Here is a 17,600-nt window from a genome sequence, read left to right on the forward strand (position 1 = left end):
TAGGATCGTAGGATCGTATGGGATCCTACCGATCCTACCATTTGGCTTTTTTTTCTTTTTTTCTTTTTTAAGTGGGATTCATTTGGGTCATTTGGGTAAGTCCGGTAAGATAATCCATGGTCCACCTAAAGGTCCTAAACCCACAAGCCCAATGGGTTATCAGAACCCAATAATGAATTGAAGTCCCAAATTTACCCCTATCTCAACATAAAATCTCAAAAAAACCCATACTACTTAAGTTTAACGTTTTCAAAAACAAAACCTAAATATTTTAGAAAAACTAAGCTCCAACACCTCTGTCCCGCGCCTCCACCGTCCTCTGTCAAAAACCCAGCACTTCTCACCCTCTCAATGGTGGGGCATCGCTGCCTTTAAGCTTTCTTAAGTTTAATGTTGTAAAAAACAAAACCTAAAATATTTAGAAACATTCAACGCCAACACCTCAGTCTCGCGCCTCCTCAATCCTCTTTCAAAAACCTAGAACCCCTCAGCCCTCTCAATGATGTTGTCGTGAGCCATTGCTGCCTTTAAGCTTTCTGGTAATTTGCTTTGGTAGTTAGTAGTTTATCATTTGTACTTTGATAGCTTGATTCCAGATTGTTGTGTTGTGTTTATGATTTTGACAAAGCTTTTAAGGTTTTTATTTTTCTATTTTGTTAACTAAATTAAGTAAAATTTGAAAAATTGTGAAACAGGATCTTCAGTATTTGATTCTTTAAGAAATATTAGTAAACACAATTAGTAGTTTAGAATTGCACACAACTTGTTTGATGAATTTTCTGTGTGATTTTGAGCATGCTCTGTATCTTGGTGTCTTCTTTGCAGCTCTAGTACAAATATACAATGTTTACTTTGGCTAGAAAGAAAATTAAGCGAAAAAATGCTAAGGAAATAAGTCTGACCTGGGTTGGGAACATAGTGTTGAAGTAGGTTCAAGGCAAGTTCAATGTAATTATTGCAAAGAAATTCATAGTGGGGGTATATATCGGCTGAAGCATCATTTAGCTAGGACTAGGAAAAATGTTTCAGCTTGTCCTAGTGTGCCAAAAAAGGTGAGGGAAAAATTTGTGGCTCTTTTGTATGCCCAAGCTGAAGCATCTATAAAAAAGAAAAGGTGGTGTACTATAGAACAAAAGGATGATGGCAGTGATGATTAATTAGTTGAAGTACAACAACTAAATTCATCAAAAGGGAGGGCCAGACACATAGGCTCCATGAATAGGTTTGTTACCAAAAAAAGCAAGTAACAATGAATCATGAGTTTAAAAAAGGAGAACGTGATCTAGTGATCCAACAAATTGCTAGATTCTTCTACACTAGTGCCATCCCTTTTAATTGTGTCAAAAATCTGGAGTTTCTGCGAATGATTGATATGATTTCAAGATTTGGAATTGGCCTCAAGCTTCCTTCCTATCATAAGATTAGGGAGACATGCTTGAAGAAAGAGGTAGATTTTACACAAAAAATGCTTGAAGAATATAAGATTGAATGGAAAAAAACAGGTTGTTCAATTATGTCTGATGGCTGATCTGATAAGAAAAGGAGATCCATCTGTAATTTTTTGGTGAATAGTCCCAAAGGAACCATTTTCCTATACTCTATAGACACATCTGACATATAATAAAACAGTTGAAAAATTTTGTCAAATGTTAGATGAAGTTGTGGATAGGGTTGGAGAGGAGAATGTTGTGCAATTGGTGACTGACAATGCTGCAAACTACAAACTAGCTGGAGAGATGTTGATGCAGAAGAGAAAGTGCTTGTTTTGGACTCCATGTGCTACCCATTGCTTGGATTTGACGCTTGAGGATTTTGAAAAAAAGATTAAGGACCATAAGTACACAATTGCAAAGGGGAAGAAGATTACAACATATATATATTCTAGAGCTATGCTTTTAAATTGGTTGAGGGATTTCACTAAAGGGAGGGAATTGATTAGACCTGCTGTCGCTAGATTTGCAACATCATATTTGACATTGTCATGTCTTAATGAGTTCAAAGGAGAATTGATGACAATGTTTTCTTCTGAATAATGGAGGTGTAGTAAATTTGCAGAAACAAAAAAAGGGAAAAGAATTCTTGTCATAGTTATGGATAACAACGGCTTTTGGCGACTTGTTGTCAAATGCTTGAAGGCTGCAATACCTCTTTTAAAGGTACTTCGCATGGTTGACTCTAATACACCTCCAATGGGATTCATTTATCTAGAAATGGAAAAAGCAAAAGAAGAAATACAGAAAAATTTCAATAATGTTCAAAAGAGATAACCATTTTATTTATATCTTCCTCAAATTTACATTTGTTTTTAATTCATTAGCTTATTAAATATATAGTCTTTTTTTTTTTTTTAATATAATATCCAGTGTTTTGAATTGTAGTTACAAAGAGATATGGGATGTTATTGATGATCGATGGGAAATGCAACTTCATAGGCCTTTGCATGCTACGGGATACTATTTGAACCCTTCTATTCATTATGATCCTTCTTTTGATCTGGGTTCAGATATCAAATTAGGACTATATGCGTGTCTTCAATGAATGGTTCTAGAAGTTCGTGATAGGAAAAAGATAGATGTCCAACTTGAAAAATTCAAACAAGCAAAGAGACTCTTTGGTATTGAAGCTGACATACTAGCCAGAAATACTAAACAGCCAGGTAACAATTTTGTTTTTCGTTTTTTGTTTTACATTCAAATTCATCTTTATTAGTTGTAGATTATATTCTTAAGCCTAAGATATTATAATTCATACATGTATCAGTTGAGTGGTGGGACTCATATGGAGATGATTGTCCTGAATTGAAAAAATTTGCTATAAGAATATTGAGCTTAACATGTAGCTCATCTGGTTGTGAAAGAAATTGGAGTGCGTTTAAAATGGTAAGACCAAATGACTTTGGTATATTATGACAAGATTTTCCATTTTTTTTCTTAGTAAAAGTTTGTTTCTTCCCCCCTCCCCTCTGTTTGAGACTTCTTAATTAAAATTGTTACAATTATAGGTACATTCAAAAAGGAGAAATCGCTTACACCAGAAAAAAAAAAAAAAAAATGAATGACTTGGTCTTCGTTATGTATAACTTGAAGATAAAAGAGAAAAGAGCTAAACCATTGAGTACAAAAGAAGAAATTGGTTTGGAGAATTTGTCTTCTGATGATGAGTGGTTAGCAACAGATTCTGTAGATTCAGAAGATGATAGTGCAAATTTTGAAGAAAATGAAGGTATTAATTTATAACTTTAAAGCCTTCCTTTATAGCTAATATTTATACAAGTTACCTATGTATAGTTTGAATGTGTGACCACTAATCACTAATTTATATTTGTATACTTTACTTATCAAAAAAATTTGTATATTTTGGTTATCAATGTTGGGTGATGATGAGGTTTCAAGAGTTGCTGCCAAAGGAAAAAGTGTGCTAGTTCATGATGTTAGTGATGAATATCATGAGAATGGTGATGGTTCTAATGATGATGATAGTGATGGGCCCCTACCTGGATTTGAGAGAGTTAGGGATTTTGATAATTACGCCATGGATGTTGATACTAGGAAGGATATAGATGATGAAATAGGATATGACAATGACAGTAATTAGATTAGAAGAACCTTAGAATGAGAATTCCCTTTTGGATTTCATATTTGTAATTAGCTAGCTTACCTTAGATTGAGAATTCTCTTTTGGATTACATATTGTAAATTTGTAGTTAGCTATTTTTATATGCTAACTAGCCTAACTTATTTTGGATTTGGAACTTAGAATTTGGAAAACATTTTCCATATGTGTAGATAATATTTTGGTATTTAGTTGCTAATTAAACATGTACTGAACTTTTTAGTTACATTATGTCAAAAGTTAAATATATTTTATTTCGTTAGAATGACATAAGAACGATGTAGTGCGTGCAAATTACATTTTATGATGCAATTTTTTTTTAATGGATGGATTCATATTTTAAGTGATTATATAACATACAAAGTCACTATCAATAGGTTTTTTGCTTAAAATTTGAAAATAGATAGGATCTTACGATCCACGATCCGATCCTATGATCCACAATCCTACCTACCTCTCACGATCCTACGTAGGATCCCGATTTTGACAACCTTGCTTGCTAGTATGTTGCTTGAGATCAACCAAAATATCCATGATAATCTTGTGATTTATTACACCATAAAGTAACTAAACAACAATTGTTTGAACACATATTAGCCAAAGAGCTGTGTAGCTCAACGGAGATGTGTAGAGTTCAAATCTCTATACCCCATTGTAACTATTGAATTCTCAAAAAAGAGCACACATTAGCCCTGCACAATCAAAAGGGCACATGAAGAACTAGCATGTGTAACTGCATTTTTCTTTTTAATTTATTTTTTTAGCCCATTCCTTTTGTTTCTCTTAAAATCTTGCACTTCCAAGTGTTTTAGCTTTTAAATCTCCCATCACTTGATGCAGCATGTGGCATGCTGAAGGGAAGACGTTTATAGGCTGATGGTTGAGGTAATAATTAATAATCAAAAAGGTGCTATCTGACTAGAAGACCACACAATTTTAGATTGATATAGAAAGGAAATTTTTGGAGCTAATAAAAAACCTCCTAGGGAACCCAATATTTCATTGGAATGGCATTTTTTTTCCAGAACTTTTTTTTTAGAGAGAATTTCAACTTATAGCGTCCGTTCTTAATGATAACTCTTTATCATCAGACCAAGACATCAATCGGTTTTTGGTGTAAACGAAGATTGAACTCTAGATTTCTTATTTAACTATCAGAAACATTTCCAGAACTAAATGACGAATAGTATTTCATATTCTCCCAATAAACTTGGTTCACAACTTATCTTAACAAAAGACGAAAAAAAGAGGGGGGGAGGAGAGAGATTCATTAAAAGAAAGACCAAAAATTAATACCATTTTGTTATTAATTAAAGAATCAAACTTATGAAATAATTTCAATTTAAAGCTCATCCCATCTTCGTGATTTATTTAGTTCCTCTGAGCAATAACAAAGCAGAGAGAAAAAAATTCACTGATTAAACTCTGTTTCACATAAGCCTACTATTGTAAAACAATTTGGCTCATTGAACAGAATGGGTAGAGAGAGCAAACTCCATTAAAGAGAGAGTTGAACTTGGATAGAACGTTACTGCCCAAAAATAAAACCTAGTTACCTAAGTGAAACACAGTTTTATTAATGGTTTTCCTTCTTTTTTCATAGAAAAACAAAAAAAGAACAAATATGAACTAAGGCTTTGGGCCAGGAAACCACCACGGGCCCATTAACAAGACTTCGCAGTTGCCCTAATTAGACTTCCTTTTTGTAACACCTATTTCATCGAAAAATTATCTTATGAGACCGTTTTATTGATGAGGGAAAAATATTAAAACCTAAACTACCAATGACATTATAAATACAGATCATCAAAACATTCTATAAATAACAAAAAACATTTCAGTGATGGGTTTTTCCCATCATATTGTAGTTACAGAGAACCAACATAATACCTTGATTCCTATCTAATTTACACCTTACAAAAATTGGAGCCCCCAAATAAAATTACCAGGAACAAAAAAACAAATCAAAAAAAAAATTTCAAAACCTGTAGTATTGCACATCTCTGAGTAGATCTATTAAAACAATGTAGAAAATTCTCCTTCACCTGCTCTTTTTCTTGCTGCCTTTCTTTTGACTCTTTTTAATCTTCAAGCCCCTGGTCGAGAGTGCACTTGAGACACTTTTGCCTTCAAGTTTTTTCGTCATCTTTACCACACTTGCCATTCCTTTTCTTGCGGCTGCACGATGCTCAGGTCTACGGCTCATCATTTTGCGATCAAGCGGCCAATATGCATATGGTTCAAGCTTGCCCTTCTTCTTCAAGTCCCCACCTGCCTTTTTGCTAGAGTACTCACTACCAATGTACGCCCAACCAGAGTCTGATGTTTTCCTGCGCTTCTGGTTTGCCTTCGAGGAATTTGCTGACAAGTGACTATCTGCTTCACTCTTTGGATCGTAATCAGTTTCAGAGGGAGTTTCCTCCGGTTCTTCTTCCTCACGAATAATCAAGCGCCCTTCAGGGTCCAGTTCTGGCTCATCTGAATCTGCCTTTCGCTTGAGATGTTTTGATCGAAGAGCTGATAATGTTTTTTGCCTATCGAGCAAGTCAAGTGGCTCATCCTCAAGTTGGTCAAGCAAGTGTTCAGGCAAGCTCACACCTGCTCTTCTCTTGGAGCTGGAGAGAAAAATTGGATTTGTTATGACGTGAAGTAAAAGTTGATAAAAACACAGGGTGACGTTAAATGAAGCAGCTAACAATATAATTACAAGAAATTATCTTATTAGGCCAGGACAATTTAATTGTCACGCTTTTTTTTTTTTTTTGGGGGGGGGGGGGGGGGGAGGGGGTGTACATTGCTCACGATTGGACTGAACCTTGTCTACTATGAGATCCCTAGACAGTCATTGACCTACACACATTCATCTTTGACAGCCCAAAATGACATTCTCCAATCAATTATGTAGATAAAATGAGCAGACTCAAAGGTCCAAAACTGACCGTAATGAAGCTGCTTTGGATTTTCGCTGTGAGGGAGCCTTGCTCTGTTGACTAGTCATTGTCCTGCCATCCATATACTCAGCATCACTTCCCTCAGTTTCTTCATCGCCAAAATCAGAAAATATTTTTGTGTGATTCCATCTGCTTAGCCTGAAAAAAAAAATTAAAAAATTAAAAAAAAAAATTTACAAAAGTCACCAACGTGCGGGTGAAGTAGTGAGTCTAGTGACTAAAAACAGATGGATTCTTTTTTTTTGGAGCATGAATTTGAATTTGTATGACATTGATTCACACAATGGCTGTTCACTACTCCAATAGCTCCCATAGTTTACAAATTGAAGGCTAATTGTTTGATTTTGTATACTATGCGAGTACCAGGAGCCAGATGCCTCAGTGCTAGCCTAGCTACATTTAGTCCACAGAGACTTCTGGTACAGAACACATGGCAGTTGCCACACCAGCACAGTGACACTGTGCCTACTTCATGAAACTAGAAATTGGAATGTATTAAACATATCAGAGCATTGAATTCATCCAAACATCAAGGGCAGAAGCACAAAGACATGCGTGTTCATCTTCACATATGTAGTATATGTATATACATCTATGAAAATTATATTACAACAGATTGAAACCTGGACGTTGTTGCCTTTGATAGTTGAGACCTTGCTTCTGAATTAGCCCTTAGTTTCTTCTCATTCCGTTCCTTGATCTGTGTTTGACAAGTATCACATAAATCAGAAACAATACCCACTTAGGTTTTTATTCTACCATATGATGACTTTCCACCGACCTTCCGTATATTAGTAAGGAGTTTCATGTGTTCCTCAGGCATTACAGCCTTAACCGCTTCCAGACCGCATTTCTTAATAAGAATTTCCAGGAGAAGCTTAACCTGAAAGCAATTCAAAATTATCCAAAGAGAACTTGGGATGATCAGTATATGAACTCAGCCATTTGCCATAGCAACTGAAGAGAGTAACAAAATTGCTGAATAACCTACTTTAGCTTTAAAGTGGATTTTGGTGTTATCTTGCCACTTCACCACACCTTCCACCATGCTCCTCAAGTGCGTATGCAACCCTTCAGCTTCTGATTTTGTCACCAACACCTTCAACAAACCTAAATTAGCCTGCATTGAACAACAATAAAGGATGAGTTAAGATAAGATCAGATAGAAAGAGAGAGTAATAGAATACTTAGTTCCACAAAACCAACAAAAATGAGAATAAATTACATATCTCAAAGGACAGGGGAAACCTTATTTATTTCTCTATTTTTTCTCTTAAGGAGGAGAAATGCAGACGGCAGTACATTCCAAGCAGATGAAACAAGATCCGAGAACTCGTAAGCCAAGCGAGCTAAACCTCTAATAGCAGCACTGACCATGTGAGGTGTCTCACCAGCAAGTCCTCCGGCCACCTTCAACCATAAATAAACTTTGCTTAGTAAAGTTCTAAAAGTAAATTTTACCACATAATCAAATTCAAGATGACATTTAGTCAATAGCAACATTTTTGTTTTACGTTTTTTTTTTTTTTTTTTTTTTTTTGGTATTAAAGGCAAATTAACAGGATATTTTTGGCATTTCAAAAAAAGTATCTAAGCAAGTGCTATAATCAATTATTAGCTCAAAAAAAAAAAAAAAAAAGTGCCATGATCAGTTTAGTAATGAAAATTATGAAATGGTTTGATCAGTACCATGTTAAAAAATTGATACAAGTTTTCTCTATTTCCGCCTTTCTCTTCATCGCCACATGCATGGCCAATTTCGACAAGAATTTCATATGCTCTGTTTCTTGTTTTTTTATTTACCTGCAAGAAAAAATTACAACAGAAGACAGATAATCATATATTAAGAAGAAATTTCAGAAGATATTGTGTGTTGCATGTGTCCAAAGATTAAGGATGAATTTAAATAATAACGCTCCCATAATAATCACACCAACCAAGAAAAAGGATGGGTAAGGGGGTGGGAGAGCTACTTTGCTAACACATGTACCTCTTTAAGAGCAAGTATTATTTCTGTTAGGAAAGACATAATAATGTCACGTCGCATCTGCTCTGAACCATCCTGTGAACAAAAGCATAAATTCTTAAGTCAACATTATGATGCATACTTATCAAGTTTAAACCTAGAGCTATTTTAGTTGTGATATTAAGTTTAAAAAGAATCTCATCTCTATCTTTAACTACCTTGCAAACATGGACTATTATAAAGTACAGGCAATCAAGTCTGTGACGCTTAGCAGAAAAATGGCATGAAGGTAGCACTTCAGTCATAAGATTATGCATTTCCTTGTGCTTTGATGAGAGATACTCATTGCGTTTCTGCCCACACAAATTCACAGCAAAGAGATACATCACTTAGACAATATGTAAAATACGCAATGACAGATGGTAAAATTACAACTTAAAAGCTCCTGCAATGGCAAAAAGAGACATACCATAAGAATAACAGAAAGAACTTTGTATGCCTTCTTCTGTATCAGACCATCAACATCCTGCAGTTCAAATACTCCCAATTACCTCACCCTTTCTGAAGTAAAAAACTTTGATTTTGAGGGGTTTCCTCCATAAAGAGAAAAAAGGTAAATTCACCAGATTATATAGAATCATTTACAAACCTGTAATGCAGGCTTTATTGGAACAAACAAAAGATCAATTTCTTTTGTGCTCAGACCAGGCAAAAGTGAAACTGCCAGGTCAAATAGCCTAGCCCTGAAGTTAAGATGAAGGAATAATTACAATGTCAAATATTGATGAAACCCAAAAAGTGTTCATTTCATGAACAAAAAAGAAACAATTTAAGACTTTATAATTGACAAATGATGCATAATAGACCAAAAAGCCATCAGAGATTCAGAAGCATGGCCAAAATGTTAAAAAATAGAATGAGACAAAAATGGGTGAAAAATTAACACCTCAAAAGTGATAGCGAATCTTCATTTGACACACCGTCAATTCGCATAGAATTAGAATTTCTTGAATTTTCTGGTTTGGCAGCCTGTTGAGTAACTCTCAAAAGCTTCTGCATCGTAGTATTAAAGAACCTTGATACTACTTCTTTATCTGATATGGATGCAAATTCATTGATTGTGGACTGCATGGTGCAAACAACATTATTAGAGCATTCACATCAAAGCTATTAAAATTAGGTAAATTGCTATTTTAGCAACAACACTAAAAAACTCACCACATCAAAATTGCTAAATCTAAAATTTTTTGCCATCTAGCTACAGTAAACTGCCATCTATAGCAGTTTAGAGCATTCACAGCAGTGGAGCTAAAAATTTAGCTATCTAGCTCCACCAAAAGTTACTTTATCTATTTTACCTACACACATGCTGCAGCAGTGGATTTATTTTAGCTTTCAATACAATAAAATAATATAAACATCACAATAAAATAATATAACCACTACAATGAAATAATATATCTTTTTATGGTGTTAATATAACCACTACAATAAAATCATATATCCCACTACCCAAAAAACATCCACAGCACCAACCACAACCACTTTTACCATCAGTCATAGCCACAACCACAACCACAGCCACAACCACCACCACCACCACCACCACCAGTCCACAACAGGAAAAAAAAAAAAAAAAAAAAAAAAAAAAAAAAAAAAAAAAAAAAAAAAAAAAACCAACCCAAATCTCCAATCTTTTTCCTCAACCCAAACCAAACAAAATCACCAATCACAAACAAGCACAACGCCAACGAGCTGAGTCGGCAGAAGGGGAGGGTCGGCGAGCTCCATGGGTTTCCCAGTCAGGTACAGCTGGTGGGTCAGCTTGAGACTGATCGCGAATAGTGGATGGCGGCTTGAGACTGGTGGGTCGGCAAATGGTGACGTGGGTTTGAGGTTGATCGGCGGTTTAGGATGGCTGGTGGGTAGGCTTGAGACCGGAGTTGAATGATGTGAGAGACTGGAGTGAGAGAGTGAGAGATCGGAGTGAGAGACCGAAGTTGAGAGAGTGAGAGACCTTGAGAGAGATGTTCAGAGATGAGATGAGGGTGAATGAGAGAGAGGCGTGTATTATTTTAATCACTGGCTGATCAAAATATTTTTTTTTTTTTTAGCTCTCAAGAACAGTGCACATCTATTTATAGATGTGCATTGTAGCAGTGGAGCTAAAAAAAAAAGATTTAGCTCCACTACTGGAGCATGTTTTTTGTGATGCTGGAGCTAAAAAATACCAATATACCAATACAACACCACTACTGTAAGTGCTTCCACGGCTGGAGCATGTTTTTTGTGATGCTGGAGCTAAAAAATACCAATATAGCAATATAACACCACTACTGTGAGTGCTTTTACTGAAGCAACAGAGTTATAAAAATAAATAAATAAATTTATTGGTCTCTCTCTCTCTGGCCGAGCCTCTCCCTGCATTCTCCCCCCTTCTCTTCAATCTTTTTTTCTTTTGGCAAGGGCTATTCAAGCTCATCTTTGTACCTGCTGGTGACACAAGGTCCGGTGGTTGGCACCCTCACATCATTCCGATTATTGTTTCAGTTAGCTCCTCTCTGACCCTCCTCCTCTCTTCCTTGTCCCTCTCCCTCTCTCTCTCTCTCTCTCTCTCACGGTGGTCAGATCTTTGTTTTTGTTTTTATTTTTGTTTTTTTGGTTGGTGGTGGATGCTGTTGTGGTTTTGGGCTTGTGATTTGGTTGTGATTTTGGGGGTTCCGGTTGTGGGTGGCAGTGACAGTGGCAGTGATTATTGTGGCTGTGGCGGTGGTGGAGTGGGTTTCGTGATGGGTGGTGGCTGGGGTGGCTACGGGTGGCTGGTGTTTTCTTTTTTAGGTGGTGGTGGCTGGGGTGGGTATGGGTGCCTGGTGCTTTTTTTTGGTGGTGGTGGCTGGAGTGGGTATGGGTGGCTGGTGTTTTCTTTTTTCGGTGGTGGTGGCTGGGGTGGGTTTGCTGAGACAGATAGGAAGAGAGAGAAAGAAGCATGTATGGAAGAATATAAAAATAATATTTAAATTAAGCGGTAAAAAAATAAAACCTTGGTTGTTGGGGTATTGTAAAATGAGGTGTTAAAATAGATAAAGTATTCATTTGAGTTGCTAAAAGCTAAAATTTTTAGCTTTCTTACTGTGAATCCTCTTATAAACTTTACAATAATGCTAGATGCTAGAACCTATAACAACTTTTGTAAAGTGAAAAACAACACTAAATTTGAGGTTTCAATCAATATAAAGTATATTATGTTACAGTCCAACCAGCGATCTTCAAGTAAATACTTTGTCCCACTTTCTAGGCTCAGAAGCAAAAGTTGACAAATAAATAAATAAATAAGTGCATACACAGACACATGTTATATCTCTATATATAGTTAAAAAGAAACTTAAAAATAGAATCTGTTTGCCTGGTGACCATGACAAATGAAGCAGTATACGCAATTGAGATAGAATAAGTACCTGCAAAGAACCACCATCATCTTTTGTAGATTGCAGGAAGACACCAGACAAAACATTTAAAAATTCACGAGCAGATGACCTAAGTGCATTCAAATTATCTGCTGCCACCTGTGGGGTATAGTGGGACACTGCTCGCTGTCTGGCAGTACCTTCTTCAAGATCAGGCATCTCATTTTTTTGTTCCATAATTCTCTTATTCTGTTGAATAAGAATCTGCAAACTGGAGCATACTATTCCACGAGTATCAGCTTCTTCCTGAAGCGCACTGCATAAAGCTTTCTCTAGATCCTTGAAATTTTCAGCAGTATCCAAAGGATAATTGCAAAATGAAGGCAACAAGGACCACAAAGAGTAGACAAGTCCATTAGCCCTCATTGACGAAGAAACTTGTCCTTGTAGCTCAAGCTGCCAAAAGTCAAACTACTTAGCAAATGCCATAAAGAAAGAGACAAACAGCATCTAATTTGTATAAAAGGTTTCATACCTTTTGAGATTTCTGCTTCATCATTCCAACCATACCCAAAATGGACTCTGTGAAGAAGCTTAAACGAGCACCAACAATATACTGCTTCAGAATTGGAAAGAGCCAATCATTTGCCTCAGATAGCATTTTAGCCTCCAAATTAAGAGGTACAAGGCCCAAGAAAGTTTCAGGTCCTAATGCACCAATAGCTGATCCAAGGCATTCATGCAGCTGCATATTGATGAATCAGTATAGTTAGTGCATATTGCAAAGATGAAAACTAGTACATAAAAGCACATAAATGGGGTTGCTTCCACATTATCTTCAGCAAAGATATGCATAATAGCAGTACAGTCTGCAGCTAAGAAATGTAGCTTACTACTGCCAATGAGTGCTATACATAAAAGTCTTCAAACCAGCTGATGTATGCATCTCCATCAACAAACCACAATAATGGATCACAACAATACAGAAATCTATTTAAAAAGTAAAGCACTATACATTTTGCAAGTATCGTTTGGTCATTGCATTATGACCCATTAACAATTGCTATTGGATCAAAAGGCTCCAAAACTCTTCCGGAAGGTTATAACCCAAAAATTTAATCAATATCTAACAGCAGGTTCTACATTATTGCTGATGTATGCATCTCCATCAACAAACCACAATAATGGATCACAACAATACTGAAATCTATTTAAAAAGTAAAGCACTATACAGTTTGCAAGTATCTTTTGGTCATTGCATTATGTCCCATTAACAATTGCTATTGGATCAAAAGGCTCCAAAACTCTTCCGGAAGGTTATAACCCAAAAATTTAATCAATATCTAACAGCAGGTTCTACATTTTTGCTATCTAGCACAAAATGGTTATGATTGAAGGATTTAAACAAGGACCAGCAGATCTCCTGGAAAAAGAGGATATAGAGATACAGGACATTTTCATAGAAATCTCTAAACAATATATAGCAATCAAGCAAAGATATACCAAATGAGGAAAAAAAATCCAGAACTCCAAAAAAATGGATGGTATGTTGTTCGAATAGCAAATCCTATATCTTCAACTGACACAACTCTCAACCATATCCATAGGTTTAAATCAGATATGGTGATATTACGATCATTTATAGGTATAGTATGACAATACTGACAATTAGAAAAATAGCACAATACCTGCTTCCTGAAAGGAAAATCTTCATCAGGTAACTTCTGCATTTTAGCCAAGCTGCTAAGAATCCCCCTCAAAAAGTAAGAAGAATAATGCCCTGTATGAAAGAAATTCGATAACAAAATAATATTATAAAAATTTAGACCTATATGTATAAAAACAAACATATGACATACTAGCCAGCAGGCTTGTAGCCCTATTGGCACCTAGCCCAGTCCCCAAATCCCATGTCATGGTTTGACTCCCCTCCCCCCCTCCCCTCTCTCCCCAGGGGAAAAATAAAAAAGTGTACAGCATACTAGAAGATCGAAGTACAAATTAAACAGAAGTGAAAACCATCTGATGAAAGAATGAGGGAGATCATCCCTACACATAGGATCAGATTGCTTAATCTTATTACAAATCTATGTTTCTGATACAATGAGCTGGGAATCAATAGTAATCTCAAAGTGAATAGAACTAGAACAAAATAAGTTAGATACAGCAACGGGATTACCTAATTTATCAAACATAGTCGAGACAACTCGAAATGCGACATCCCAGACAGCAGTATAGTGATAGTCAAGTAAGCTTTCAATAATTGCACATACTTTTTCAATGATAGTAGGTCCAGTCCTCCTTGAATCATTGTGTGCATTCATCAAAATCTGATCCACTCCTTGTTTTATCAAGCTTTCATCAATGCAAGCATTTATCAGACTCTTAAATGCACCCATGGCTGCATATACAGCCTCCTCATGTTCAGATGCCAAAATATCTGCCAAAACCAAAGAGAGAAATACACTAGCACATTGTCACTTTTGTTTGGTTTAGTCAAACAGATATTAAAAAAAATAACATGAAAAAGGGTTCTATAATCTATGAAAAAAAAAAATTAAATTTAAAAAATAAAAGCAGACCTTTGAGTGCATTGAATACAGCAGGGAGCTTTGTCACACACATTTGCCTATCAAGTGAATACACTTTAATCATTCCAGCATCTAGCAAGCGAGCAGCGAATGTCATGGCATCCACAGATGTCTCAATTGTGGAGACAGATAGGGCAATTGAGCTTAACAAATCGAGCAATGCATCAGGAGAAACATCTAAAGCTGGGACAAGACAAAGTGAATACAAACTATCTGTTATTCGCCTTGAGACTACAGGTTGATTCAGCTCCAATAGACTTTTGAAGTGCTTGAGGATGCTAGTTGTGCACTTCAATGACATATATGGAAGGCACTCTTTCAAGGCATCTAAAACAAAAAGGACCTCCTGTGCTCCTTTGTGACCTTCGTTGCTATTCACATTTGATCCACCAGCAAGCAGAAGAGACCTTTCAAATATCTTTGTAATGCCTTCACTTGCTGGTCCCAGCAGCGATGTTTCCTGAAATCTCGATAAGACATCTCGAAGACACAGATGTGATTGCCTTCTCACCTGTTCAAAATCAAATTAACACAGCTTCAAGGGTTAAAAACTAAATAGCACTGATCATCCTAAATGTTCAAAACCCATATAATTTTTTAAAAAAGTGAATCATATATATTATATTAAAGCTGAAACACAATTAGAATCCAAATTAGTTTTTAATTGTTGCTTGATTTTGCCCCACGTTTCAATTTAATTTTCTTAATTTCAATGACAAGTGACTCATTCATAATACTCAGCTTACTCACCTAGGTAAGACCACCTCATCATCGCTATTGTTACGCACAAGTTACAATCTAGTTTCAATTAATGGACCAACATCCACATATCCTTTGTAGCGTGTTTGATGCGTAATCATATTGAGGTACAATTCCTTAGGTGTTGTACTTAGTTTCCCCAATTAAATTCAACTACATGGATAAACAGTGTTTATACACACACACACACATAAGTAACGGTTTTTTATTAAGAGAGAAGACTAATTCATGTTCACAACGATGAACACAAAGTAACTCAAAAAATTACAGAGAATTATACACAAAATGACAAACGAAATGAATCATTGAACTCAAGAATAGAGTTGATATGTGTAAAACCCCACACACAAGGCCAACTACACAGTTTGAATCAACAAGGATTCCAACTGAGCCATTGGTTTCTTGGTATCTTCAAAAGTGCGGCTATTATGTTCCTCCCCACAAACAGTGTCATCTTGTCCCAAGGACAATTAAATTAAATTCAGCATATGTGGTTCTTTGGTCAATGCAGCCAAATTATTGAATTTAATTAGAAACCAAAGGTAAAGCGCTGTAACTAAGTTTTACCAATAATATATTTGTCCCAAAATACCTAATTGATATTGTGTGATAACCAGTCCAAAAGATTATAACTTGCAGAATACACCAAATTTACATTCTTTTTTCCATTTCCATCAACAAACCCATTAATCTAAAATCACCGAATTGCCCATAAAACTTTTACAATTAAATTCAACTATGCAACTTATTTGTAACTGCAACCACATTGCTCAATTTAATTAGGGAACCTATGGTAAGCATCTAAAGAACCATAACTAAGTTTTTCCCATAATGTATTGTCCCAAAAGACCTGATTGAAAGTAAAGGTAATCTTTATGAACTACTTAACTAGGTAGTTTCTAGCGAGCTTAACTAGTAAACTCTTTGTAAAGCCTCTTATCATTGAATAAGATACCTGGGTTCTAATCCCAACCATTATGGAACGGATGTCATAAGTTCAAATTCCTATCTATCACCAAAAGAAATGTGAAATAACAAGTCCAAAAGATTCTAAATTTTCATAATACACCGAATACGCATTCTTTTTCCATTTCCATCAACGACCCCATTTAAAAAAAAATCACAAAATAAACAGGAAAATCACATAATTTATATCTAAACAAATAATAAAACGAAAACCCAATGACCTTAGGGCGCTCATCGATGACGAATCCCAATAGAACACCGAACAATTGAGAAGCTTCGGACCAGGCGAGAGCGTTGTCACCGACAACGAACCAATGCGAAACGCATTTCAATCCAAAAGTTGTTGCGGCGGGCGACGAGGACGACGAGGGCGACGACCTTAGCAGCCGGAACAAGAGCTGAGACAAGAACTGCCGCTCCTTGTTGAGAACGGCGGCGGAGATTCTGGGGAGTACGAGGTGGAGGATGATGAGGAGCGGTTGGATGACGTGGACAGGAGGCTCGGCGATTGGGTCGGCGGAGGTGAGGCGGTCCAAGGAGGAGCACGCGGCGGCGAAGTAGGCGGCGGGAGTGGAAGGGAGGGATTGGTCTTTGAGAGTTTGAGAGATGTCGCCTATGACTGCGCAGAGGTGCTGGTGATCTTCTTTCAAGGACCTGCCGAAGCGAGAGAGGATCCAATTGCAGAGGTCTTCGTTGGAGTTGGTGATGGTGAGTGATTCTAGGAACAGTGTGGGATCCTCCATTTCGATGCCTTCCATGGTTGCAGCAAAAACCCTGGCTCAAAGTCGGGGGAGGTTGATGATAGTGATGCCAGGTTCAGCTAGGGTTTTAGAGATAAAAGAAAGAGCGGTAATTCGTTTTATTATTATAATATATTTGCCTTTAAAAAAACTGTTTTTTTTTTTTTTTTTGGTGTGCAAATTTAACTCTTGACTACATGTGATTTTGTTTACACGTGATTTGAAATATAACATTTTATTCATTCGAAGTTAACTCTAAAAATATAATTAAATATGTAATTTTGCTCTATTTTTATGTTTTTTTTTCTATAAAAAAAAAATATAAATACAAGATCAAATAAGATAAAAAAGAATCCAGCAGGACACTTACATCAGGGGATTTCAAACCACATGTACGCAACTTAAATATAGATCAAATCTCAAGTAGGTAAAATGTCAAACTTTAAACTACAATGGACAACTTAAATTTTAACCAAATCACATGTGAGTAAGTTGTAATTTGTCACTTTTTTGGGGTTTTAATAATATGATAGATTTTAGTTTTACTTCTTCTTCCCCCCCCCCCCCCCAAAAAAAAAAGGTCTAAATATTATAGATTAAATTGCAAAATG

General features: G+C 36.1%; 1 protein-coding gene across 1 annotated transcript; it reads right to left on the minus strand.

Moving 5' to 3' along the window:
* Nucleotides 1-5,409: 5,409 nt before the first annotated feature.
* LOC115968208 (RRP12-like protein) lies at nucleotides 5,410-17,092 on the minus strand. Its single transcript, XM_031087523.1, has 18 exons — nucleotides 16,471-17,092; nucleotides 14,516-15,035; nucleotides 14,113-14,373; nucleotides 13,622-13,713; nucleotides 12,469-12,678; nucleotides 11,985-12,389; nucleotides 9,476-9,654; nucleotides 9,179-9,272; nucleotides 8,999-9,055; nucleotides 8,748-8,882; nucleotides 8,554-8,625; nucleotides 8,253-8,366; nucleotides 7,812-7,973; nucleotides 7,555-7,683; nucleotides 7,345-7,446; nucleotides 7,187-7,263; nucleotides 6,552-6,701; nucleotides 5,410-6,227 (listed from the first exon to the last, which is right to left on the minus strand). The coding sequence occupies exons 1-18, from the start codon at nucleotides 17,005-17,007 to the stop codon at nucleotides 5,654-5,656; spliced, it is 3,870 nt and encodes a 1,289-aa protein (XP_030943383.1). The 5' UTR covers nucleotides 17,008-17,092; the 3' UTR covers nucleotides 5,410-5,653.
* Nucleotides 17,093-17,600: the final 508 nt, after the last annotated feature.

The sequence above is a fragment of the Quercus lobata genome, chromosome 11, assembly GCF_001633185.2.
Source record: "Quercus lobata isolate SW786 chromosome 11, ValleyOak3.0 Primary Assembly, whole genome shotgun sequence".
In the NCBI taxonomy this organism is placed as follows: Eukaryota; Viridiplantae; Streptophyta; class Magnoliopsida; order Fagales; family Fagaceae; genus Quercus; species Quercus lobata.

Bases quoted from the DNA above. Each gene is read 5' to 3' on its own strand.
- LOC115968208 (XM_031087523.1), bottom strand. From the start codon at position 17,007: ATGGAAGGCATCGAAATGGAGGATCCCACACTGTTCCTAGAATCACTC. The intron at 13,714-14,112 runs GTAATCCCGTTG...TCTTTCATACAG, and splicing joins GACTATGTTTGATAAATTAG to GGCATTATTCTTCTTACTTT. The intron at 6,228-6,551 runs GTCAGTTTTGGA...TTTTCTCTCCAG, and splicing joins TCCAAAGCAGCTTCATTACG to CTCCAAGAGAAGAGCAGGTG.